The sequence below is a fragment of the Lupinus angustifolius genome, unplaced genomic scaffold (assembly GCF_001865875.1).
Source record: "Lupinus angustifolius cultivar Tanjil unplaced genomic scaffold, LupAngTanjil_v1.0 Scaffold_2_173, whole genome shotgun sequence".
Taxonomy (NCBI): domain Eukaryota; kingdom Viridiplantae; phylum Streptophyta; class Magnoliopsida; order Fabales; family Fabaceae; genus Lupinus; species Lupinus angustifolius.
The window spans coordinates 5939-15587 of NW_017716582.1; the positions used below are offsets into that span (position 1 = coordinate 5939).

At 34.6% G+C, this 9649-nt stretch overlaps 1 protein-coding gene across 5 annotated transcripts; it reads left to right on the top strand.

Annotated features, from left to right (window-relative positions):
* The first annotated feature begins 220 nt into the window (after nt 1–220).
* On the top strand, nt 221–4504 carry LOC109337169. 5 transcript variants are annotated; one of them, XM_019574081.1, is made up of 7 exons: nt 221–307; nt 1019–1159; nt 1282–1490; nt 2005–2227; nt 3336–3421; nt 3634–3725; nt 3963–4504. In XM_019574081.1, exons 2-7 carry the CDS (start codon nt 1070–1072, stop codon nt 4205–4207), a joined length of 945 nt encoding a protein of 314 aa, XP_019429626.1. In that variant the 5' UTR covers nt 221–307; nt 1019–1069; the 3' UTR covers nt 4208–4504. The 5 variants fall into 5 exon arrangements, with proteins under 5 accessions (XP_019429626.1, XP_019429625.1, XP_019429627.1 ...); XM_019574080.1 differs by lacking the exon at nt 221–307 and adding an exon at nt 492–867; XM_019574082.1 differs by lacking the exon at nt 221–307 and adding an exon at nt 492–827.
* Nucleotides 4505–9649: the final 5145 nt, after the last annotated feature.

Genomic DNA, 9649 nt, shown 5'->3' on the forward strand with positions numbered 1-9649 from the left:
TTACTGATTAAGTATTTATACTATTCTATTAGTCTCATTATAAAAATAAAACTTATCTGTTATTATATTAGTATGTATAAAATATTTGTATAGTTGGATAGATCAGATGAAAAAAACGAACGAAAAAAAAAGCACTATTGATTTGGACAGATGAATATCTCATAAACATTATACTTAAATATTTTATTGCATTTTATTTTCATGCCTTAGTTAGTGCTGTGTATTTAATCCATAGCATCGATCTACTTCCTCTGCTCCTCACTTCTCTCACATTCTCCCTTCATTACAACCCGTTTCCAAACACCAAGTACCTCTTTCTCCTCTTGTTTCTTTTTCGATAATTATTATATTTCTCATACTTTTTTTTTTACTTTTCTGACTTTGTCCCATACATACCTCTTTTGTTTTGGTCAGATTTTATTTCCCGGGAAAGTGTCCTGTTTTTTCTGTTTTCGTGAACGTAACAACTTCATCCTTATAATAACGCTTTTAGTATGGACTAATATTTAAACAACCATCGTGGGTTTCTATTGAATGAAAACTATAGGATAAAACTTTCATATTCCCTTCGTTTTCGATTCATTCAATTCTCGCGTGTTTTTGTGTTTAGCTAGCTTGGTCGGTTTGATTAAATGTCAAGTTTTTGAGGTTAAAGCGTGAACGTGTTTCTTTAACGTGGAACCAACAAAGCAGAATAACCTTGAGTTTTCTTCAAGCCTTAGTTAATTTAACAGGGATATAGAGAAAGTGAAGGATCAACGTTAATTTGCCATTTTTATGTAGGATAGTGTGAATTCACAACATTGCCGGAGGAAAAAAACTGAGAGGTTTTCACGATAAAAAGATTGAGTTTTTGCGACAAATTAGGTGTTTATCCATTGTTGTTTTTTTTCTCTCTTTCTCTTATGACCCTTTGAAGTTTGAAACACAAATTTGAAATCTTACAACCCCTAAAATTTCTCTCCTCTTGTTCCCCCCCTCCCTAATTTTTTGCATCTTAATTTGCTTCTCTTTTCAGGGTTGGTAAAGAAGCTGAAACCCCTTCTCTCCCTTTTTCTCTATCCACAAAATGATTTTCGAGAAAGGGTCAATGCATTCTAACCTTGATTGCTTCCTACGCTACACCACCCCTGTGGTTCAATCCCAGTTTCTTCCTAAGGTGTTACATTTTTTCCGTTATGAAGAAATTATTATATGCTTCGTAATAATTTCACCCGTTATGACGATCATAGAATATGTTATCCTATATTTATGTTCTATGTTTCTTTTGTTCCTATGTAGTCTGAGATGAAAAACCTGAACCGTTTATGGCATCCTTGGGAGAGAGAAAGAGTAGAATATTTCACATTAGGTGATTTGTGGAATAGCTATGATGAATGGAGTGCTTATGGTGCTGGAGTTCCAATTTCATTGACCTGTGGTGAAACACTTGTGCAATACTATGTACCTTACCTTTCTGCAATTCAAATATTCTCCAGCAATAGCTTCAGGTATTAATGAATATATCTATCAGTTTGGTTATGGTGGGGATTGAATTATTATATCTTTGACTAAATTGTAACCTTTTTTTCTTTCATCATGTTTCATCACCCCATAACTTCTTCACAGCTATTTTCTACATTAATGTCCCTCACAAGACTTTTTGGAATTGGAACCCCACTAGGGATAGATCAAATTTTTACCTTTAATTTTTTTCTGACAAAATGACCCAGTTTTCTGATGATGTTTCTTATAGTCAAACATACACCATGTGTTGTCCCATATAACAAAAACTTATTATTGATCAAGAAATTTATATTATATTTACATGTCTAGAAGTAGAATAATAAGGAGGTTGAGACTTCAAATTTTATCCACCATAAAATACTAATATAGTAAAGTTTGTCTATAAAAATATATCTAAAGGATTCTTAAAATTACATAAAGCGACACAAAAAGTGTAGAATAACAAATGTGATCCTTGTGTAATGTCATATGAACTTAATGCATATAAATGTATTTCAGGGAAGAGATTGAGCTTGGAGACAGTGAGACAAGGGATTCATGCAGTGATTCTTTCAGTGAGGAAAGTGAATGTGATAAGTTATGGAGATGGGATGGAACATCTTCAGAAGAAGGAGGGTTTGATCAAGATTGTCTATCGCATTTGAATGATAGATTGGGTCACCTCTATTGTCAGTATTTTGAAAGATCAACACCATATGGCAGAGTTCCTCTGATAGATAAGGTACAATTGCTTTTATTAGTTCATATCTTACTTTAGCATAACTTTTCTTAGGTGCTCTTAAATTTCTTAATTAGTAGAATTGAACATGTGTTTCATTACCTTTAGTTATATACTTAATTCCATAATTGATTTGTAACGTGTTCTATCAGATAGTTGCAGAGTATACATTCTTCTGACAAGGAGAGTTAAGTAGTTGTCTTTTCTGCTTATTATTTTGATTAGGACTTCAACTATATCTATATTTCACAAGAGAATAGATCTTATTTTTCACATGGCAAAATTATATATAGATGTAAGGTAAGCACATGTTTTTAAATCGATCTCCACTGATAAAATCACCAACTTGATTAGATGTAGAACTTAAAGTGTAACTTTTGAGTTTTCAACTGAATATAGACCCTCATTTTACTCTTAAAATATGTGCATGTTATTTCCTTCTCTAAAGATGAAATCAGGATTATGCAGATATTCACTTTTTCTTCATTTATTTTCAATGTAATTGTTATGCTTGTTTAGCATATGTTTTTCCAATTCTTTTTCTATCGGAAGAATACCCTTTAACGTGTGCAGTTTTCACTGTTTCGATTATATTGATATTTATGAGAAAAACTAAAAAGATTATCTTAAAATGCTTCTTTTTTAAAACACAGAATACAAGTCTAGAAAATCATCGTACATGTGAGTGTGACTAAGCTTAGCTGAGTGGTATATGTCATCTGAAAATTTGAATATTTATATTCTTAATCTTCATAAAATGTAAATTTCTGGATATAAATTTGAATATTTATATTATGTACATATAAGCTGGAAGTTTTTTCTCTTTAAGGGTTTTTATAAGCACAAAGGATACATACAATGTTTGTCTATAAGATCATGTGCCATGTGTGTGATTAGTTTTACATATATCCTAAATTTTCATATAAATAAGTTAAAGTCCTCCAGCATAACTGAAGTTATAAAAAATTTAAAAATTAGTAATTTGTGTACACCAATAAATGTGTTCATCACTTTTTAATCCTAAGTTATAAAAATTGTGCAAGTTAAAATATATTATCCATCACATATGGAGATTCTATTGTTGACTTATGTGATGCTTCCTCACTTTCAGATTACTGAATTAGCTCAAAGATACCCAGCGTTGATGTCATTAAGAAGTGTGGATCTTTCACCAGCAACTTGGATGGCAGTTTCTTGGTAATTTAATTTTTTGTCTCATCATACCCATACTTCTTGAACCATTATATAATGTTATATTGCCTCTCTCCCCTTCCTAATAATTCATCAGTAGTCAAAATAGTGAAATACATTTGGAATTGAACCCAACTTAAAACTAGGCTTTCTTGGGTCATGATCATTTATCCAATTGAATAATAATTGATAAATATCCACACATGCTTATTTTTTAGGTACCCAATATATCATATCCCTATGGGAAGAACAATTAAAGATCTTTCCACATGCTTCCTCACTTATCACACACTTTCATCTTCATTTCAAGGTATTCCTTATTCATGCCTCACCCCTCTATTATTAGGAGCACATTAGTACGTTACTTCATATGTTACTGTTTATAATTGGTCAGAAAAATATTTAATTATTAAATTTTTAACTTTACTATATTTTTTTAATCAATCACAAAAACTGACATACTTTTCGGACAACAGATATGCTGGTATATTATTATGCACTCTCACTTTTCCTATCAATCGTGTAACTCATGTTCATAATGATGTAGATATGGACCTTGAGGATGATATTGGAGGTGGCCAAAAGAAGAAAAAGGAAGGGGAAAGTATCTCTCTGCCAGCATTTGGTTTAGCAACTTACAAGATGCAAGGGGGGAATGTGTGGATTTCAGGCAATAGTGGTCGGGACCAAGAAAAATTGGTGTCACTACAAAGCGTGGCAGATTCATGGTTGAAGCAACTAAGGGTCCAACATCATGACTTTAATCACTTCACGGGCATTAGGCATGGCTAAAAAGATTAATCCACTATTGCACAAAGAATATGCACATGCAAAGCAAAAGTGAAAGTTAAACTAAAAAATTTCCTTTTATGGATATTTGGTGTTTATTCACTTTCATGGACCATTAATTGCGCTTTTGTTTTTTGTTTTCCCTCGAGGGTGATGGTGAAAGAGGATATTTTAGTTGTTGATATTTAACCCTTGAGAGTATTTTAGTGCCAACCCTTGTGAGATTCCATGAATAATGAATTCACAACTTTGACAACATCTTGTTAAGTGATCAAATTTATAGTTGTACATTTTGTATTACTTATCATATGCTAAAGTTTTTGTGATTGAATACAACATAATAGATTTAATTAAAATTTAATGAGATATATAATTCTTTGGTCAATCACAAGTCTTTGACATGGAATAACATAAATGTTGGAACACAGGGAAGATAAAACAAGAAACAAAGAGAAGATGTTTATGTGTGAGGGAGAAGAATTGAAGAAGATAAAGATGAAATGTGTATATAGATTTGTAAGAAAGATTATGTGGCTGGAAAACTATCAATTTCATTGAGTCTTTGGCAAGATAATACAACGCTATTTATAGTAAGCCCAACCACTAACTAACTAAACTGATTTTTGAATTATTTCTATTTTTAACATCCCCCATAATTCGAAAATCAAAGAAAAACAACCATGAAACTCAATCAATTTCAGCTTCTTGAACTCCTACTTTCCTCATTAATTCCTTGAATCTTTCTATCTTGAGTGGTTTGGTCATAATGTCAGCTAGTTGAAGCTCACTTTTGCAGTGAATGAGTTTCAATTTCTCCTCTAAAACTTGTTGTCTAAGGTAGTGATACCTTGTCTCGATGTGTTTGCTTCTGCCATATGAAATTGGGTTCTTTGCCAAATCGATTGTTGACTTGTTGTTCATCAACAACTCAATTCTCTCTTCATTGTCGACGCCAAGCTCCAACAACAGAGCAGATAACCACATTGCTTGGCAAGCAGTAGCACAAGCTATTATGTATTCAGCTTCACAAGTTGATAATGCCACAACCTTTTGCTTTTGAGAACACCATGAAACTGGAGCACCAACAACCATAAACACATACCACATAGTGCTTTTTCTGCCTATCAAGTCCCTACACCAATCTGAGTCAGAGTAGACCATGAGTTTTGACCTAATCTTATTACTTTGATGAGGGAAATTGATGCAAAAAGCAGGTATTCCTTTCAAGTATCTTAGAATCCTCTTTGTTGCCATCATGTGAAAAGGCCTAGGATCACACATGAACCTACTAATCAGTTCCACATAGGAGATTTCTGGTCTTGTATGACAGATGTATCTCAAGCTACCAACCATTTGTCTGAACAATGATGCATTCACAACATCTTCATGCTCACCCTTATCCAGTTTTAGGTTCATTTCAACAAGGGTTTCTGAGGCATTGTAATTTAGCATGTTGAATTTTGTGAGGATCTCAAGTAGATACTTCTTTTGGTACATGAATAATCCTCTCTTGGTGTGCTGAAATTCCAACCCAAGGAAGTAAGCTAATCTGCCCAAGTCAGTCATTTCAAACTCACCCTTAAGGCTCTTTTTTACTTCTTCAGTTCCATGCTGGCTACTTCTTCAGTTCCATGTTGAATTATCATTCAATGACTTGATGTATATACCATATTCAACCTCACACTTCTGAAATCCATAGGCAGACAAGAATTTATCAATTCTTTTGTTCCATGCCCTTGGGGCTTGCCTCAAATCATAGAGTGCTTTCTTTAGCTTGAGCACTTTGTTCTCATTCCCTTTGCTAATGAAACCTGGTGGCTGAGATATATAAACCAATTCTTCCAAAGGGTCATTCAAGAAAGTAGACTTGATATCTAATTGCCATAGATTCCATCTGTTCCAGCTAGCTATTGCAAGAATAAGCCTTATTGTTTCCAATCTTGCTACTGGTGCAAACACCTCAGAGAAATCTATTCCTTCCTTTTGCACAAACCTTTTGGCAACTAGCCTTGCTTTATGCTTAGCTATGGTGCCATCTAGTTTTAGCTTGACTTTGAAGATCCATTTGACTGTTATTGGTTACTTCTTAGCTGGTCAGTCTGCCAATTCCCAAGTATCATTCTTCTCTATGGACTTGATTTCTTTAAGTATAGCTGCCCTCCAAGTGCTGTTGTTTACTGCTTCTTTATAACTGATTGGCTTTGTGTCAGCATAAAATGCCATGTGTTGAACAATTTCACCTTACAAAGTCTGATAACCAGGAAGGAGGATTTCTTGCCCTTGTTGATCTTGTACTTTCTTGTTGAGTGCATGCAAGTGTTTCTCTTATTTCCTCTACTGTCTCAGGGTCATCATTTTCCCACTCAATATGCAGTTTAGCCAAAGAATCAGAGGTTTTGTTTAACTCTTTGACTGAACATGCTTCATCAAAGTGTACATCCCTGCTAAACACAACCTATTTGGATTTAGGGCTATATAGCTTATAGGACCATGTGTTGTTGTAGCCAAGGAAGATCATTGCTTCACCTTTATCATCTAATTTCGTCCTCTTTTGGTCTGGTATGTGTCTATAGCAGATTGAACCAAAAATTCTTAAGTGTCTCACTGATGGTTTGATCCCTGACCATGCTTCCTCGAGAACTTTGTCTTCAAGCCTCTTAGTTGGACATCTATTGAGTGTGTAAGCTACTTTTGAGGTTGCCTCACCCCAGAATTCATTTGAGAGTTCCTTGCTTCTTAGCATGCTCCTAATCATATTCATTATGGTTATGTTTCTTTTCTCTACAATTCCATTGTGTGCTGAGGTGTGCAGGGGGCAGTCACGTCATGCACAATCCCATGTTCTCTACAAAAACTGCCAAATTCTCCTGAATTGAACTCACATCCACCATCTGTCCTTAGTATGTTTAGGATCTTTCCTGGTTGCTTTTCTGCTTGAGCTTTGAACTCCTTGAACACTGAGAAGGTTTCACTTTTGTTCTTCATTAAAAACAACCAAATTCTTCTACTTAGCTCATCTACAAAGGTGATGAAGTATTTGCTTCCTCCTAGTGGTGGTGTGTCAAGAGGTCCACACACATCAGAGTACACCACATGAAGAAGTTCATTGGCCCTGGATGGTGTGTTCTTGCTGAATGAGGACCTTGGTTGCTTGCTTATTAAGCAATTGTCACATATCTTCTTAGGAAGTTGGATTAGAGGTAGCCCTGCAACCATATTTTGTGAATTCATCAAACTCAAATCTCTGAAATTCAAATTTCCATACCTCATATGCCATATCCATGAACCTTCTTCTAAGGATAATGCATATAAGCATTGAGATTCCATAGTTGATAAGCTTATCTGGAATGTTCTGTTTGGAACCATCCATGCTCTCATTACCAGCTTCTTCCTCTTATCATAGACTTCTAGTGATCCATTAAGTAGACCCATTGAGAAATCCTTTACAAGTATTTGCCCCATGCTAATCAGATTGCTCTTCATGTTTGGCACATAGAGCACAGCTGTAATCATAGCATGTTTTCCATCATTTCTACTTATCAACACATCACCAGTGCCTTCAACTTGGCTCATTCTGCTGTCAGCAAATCTAACATTGCTTTTATTCCTCTCATCAAAATTCACTAACCATTTTCTATGTCCTGTCATGTGGATTGAACACCCAGAGTCTATATACCAAACATCACTATTCTTGCTTACTTGATTTTTAATCATCATGAGCAATAGGGGTTGTTCCTCAATTTCAACTGCTATTTCTTCTTTGGCCATATATGCTTCACTGTGTGACTTGCCTCCATCATTGCTTGAGCCAATAGAAACCTTGCATTCATTTTAAAAATGACATGTCCTATTGCAATTGAAGCACCTTACTTTCTTTCTATCAACTGATCTTCTGCCACCTCTCCATTGATTAAGACTCCCTCTTCTCTATGAGTCTTGTACGCCATGAACAATTTTATCTTGATCCTTCTGTTGGAAATTCTTCTGATTTCCACTTCTGAACTCTCTTCTTGCACCCTTGCCTCGAAATCCATTGAAGTTTCTTCTATCTGTGAAGTGAGCTTGCAATGCTTGATCAACTAGTCTCTTATTGGACCTTTCAATGAGTCTTTGCTCATGTGCTTCCAAGGATCCTTGAAGATCCTGAACTTTCATCTCTTCAACTTTCTTGGATTTCTCAATTGCCACAACAATGTGATCAAATCTTGGGGTCAGAGTTCTTAGGATCTTCTCAATTATAGATTGATTACTGATTTTCTCACCACATGCCTTCATTGTATTAGTGTGTGTGATGACTTTGTTGAATAATTATGCAACTCTCTCATTGGATTCCATCTACATCAACTCATATTGGCGTCTGAGTGTTTGCAACCTCACTTTCTTCATATGTTCTGCTCCTTGGTTGCAAGCTTCAACGATCGACCAAGCTTCTTTTGAATTCTCTGCACCAGAAATCTTTTTAAAGTGTGCTTCATCCACACATTGATACAGTAAGAACATTGTCTTGCAATCTTTCTTCTTATTCCCTTTATGCAATTTCTTTTGTTCATATGTTCCTCCTTCAACAAAGGGTTGGAATCCCTGATCAACTATTTCATCCACTTCTTGGTATCCCATCAATGCCTTCATTTGTACTCTTCATTTGTTTCAATTCCTGCCATCGAGGATTGGTAAGTTTGCTAGGAAATTGCCACTTTTATGTCCCATATTGATTCAAGATCGATGTTCTTTTGTGTTCTTGTATCTCCAACCTAGCTCTTGATACCAAATTTGTTGGAACACAGTGAAGATAAAACAAGAAACAAAGAGAAGATATTTATGCGTGGGGGAGAAGAATTGAAGAAGAAGATAGAGATGAAATATGTATATAGATTTGTAAGAAAGAAGGAGAATCTAAGAGAGATTATGTGGGTGAAAAACTATCAATTTCATTGAGTCCTTTGCAAGATGATATAATGATATTTATAGTAAGCCCAACCATTAACTAACTAAACTGATTTTTGAATTATTTCTATTTTTAACAATAAAGATGAGACTTTTTATTTGATCTCTGGTTAATAAATGTATTTTCATATATATAGAGTTTGTGGGGTCAAAGAAACAAAGTTGAGATTATAGAACTTTGATCATTGATCGTGTATCACTTGCCATTATGGGTAATGGATTTGGATGAGTGAAGAGAAAGCAGCTTAAACATTTTGCTATTATTTTATGTACTAATGTGCTATATTTCCACTTACTATAATATTTCATAAATTTTGATTTTGGTTCACTCTCCTTTAATAAAGAAGAAGATAGAATGCAACTAGGTGGGATTTATGAAAAATGGATGGTCGGTTGCCTCAATTTGACGGATATATCTTGTTTTATTTCCCTCTATATTTATACTGAATATGGTTCATGCTGTCATGGATGGCAGATGGATGAGCTTTCCCACAAATACAT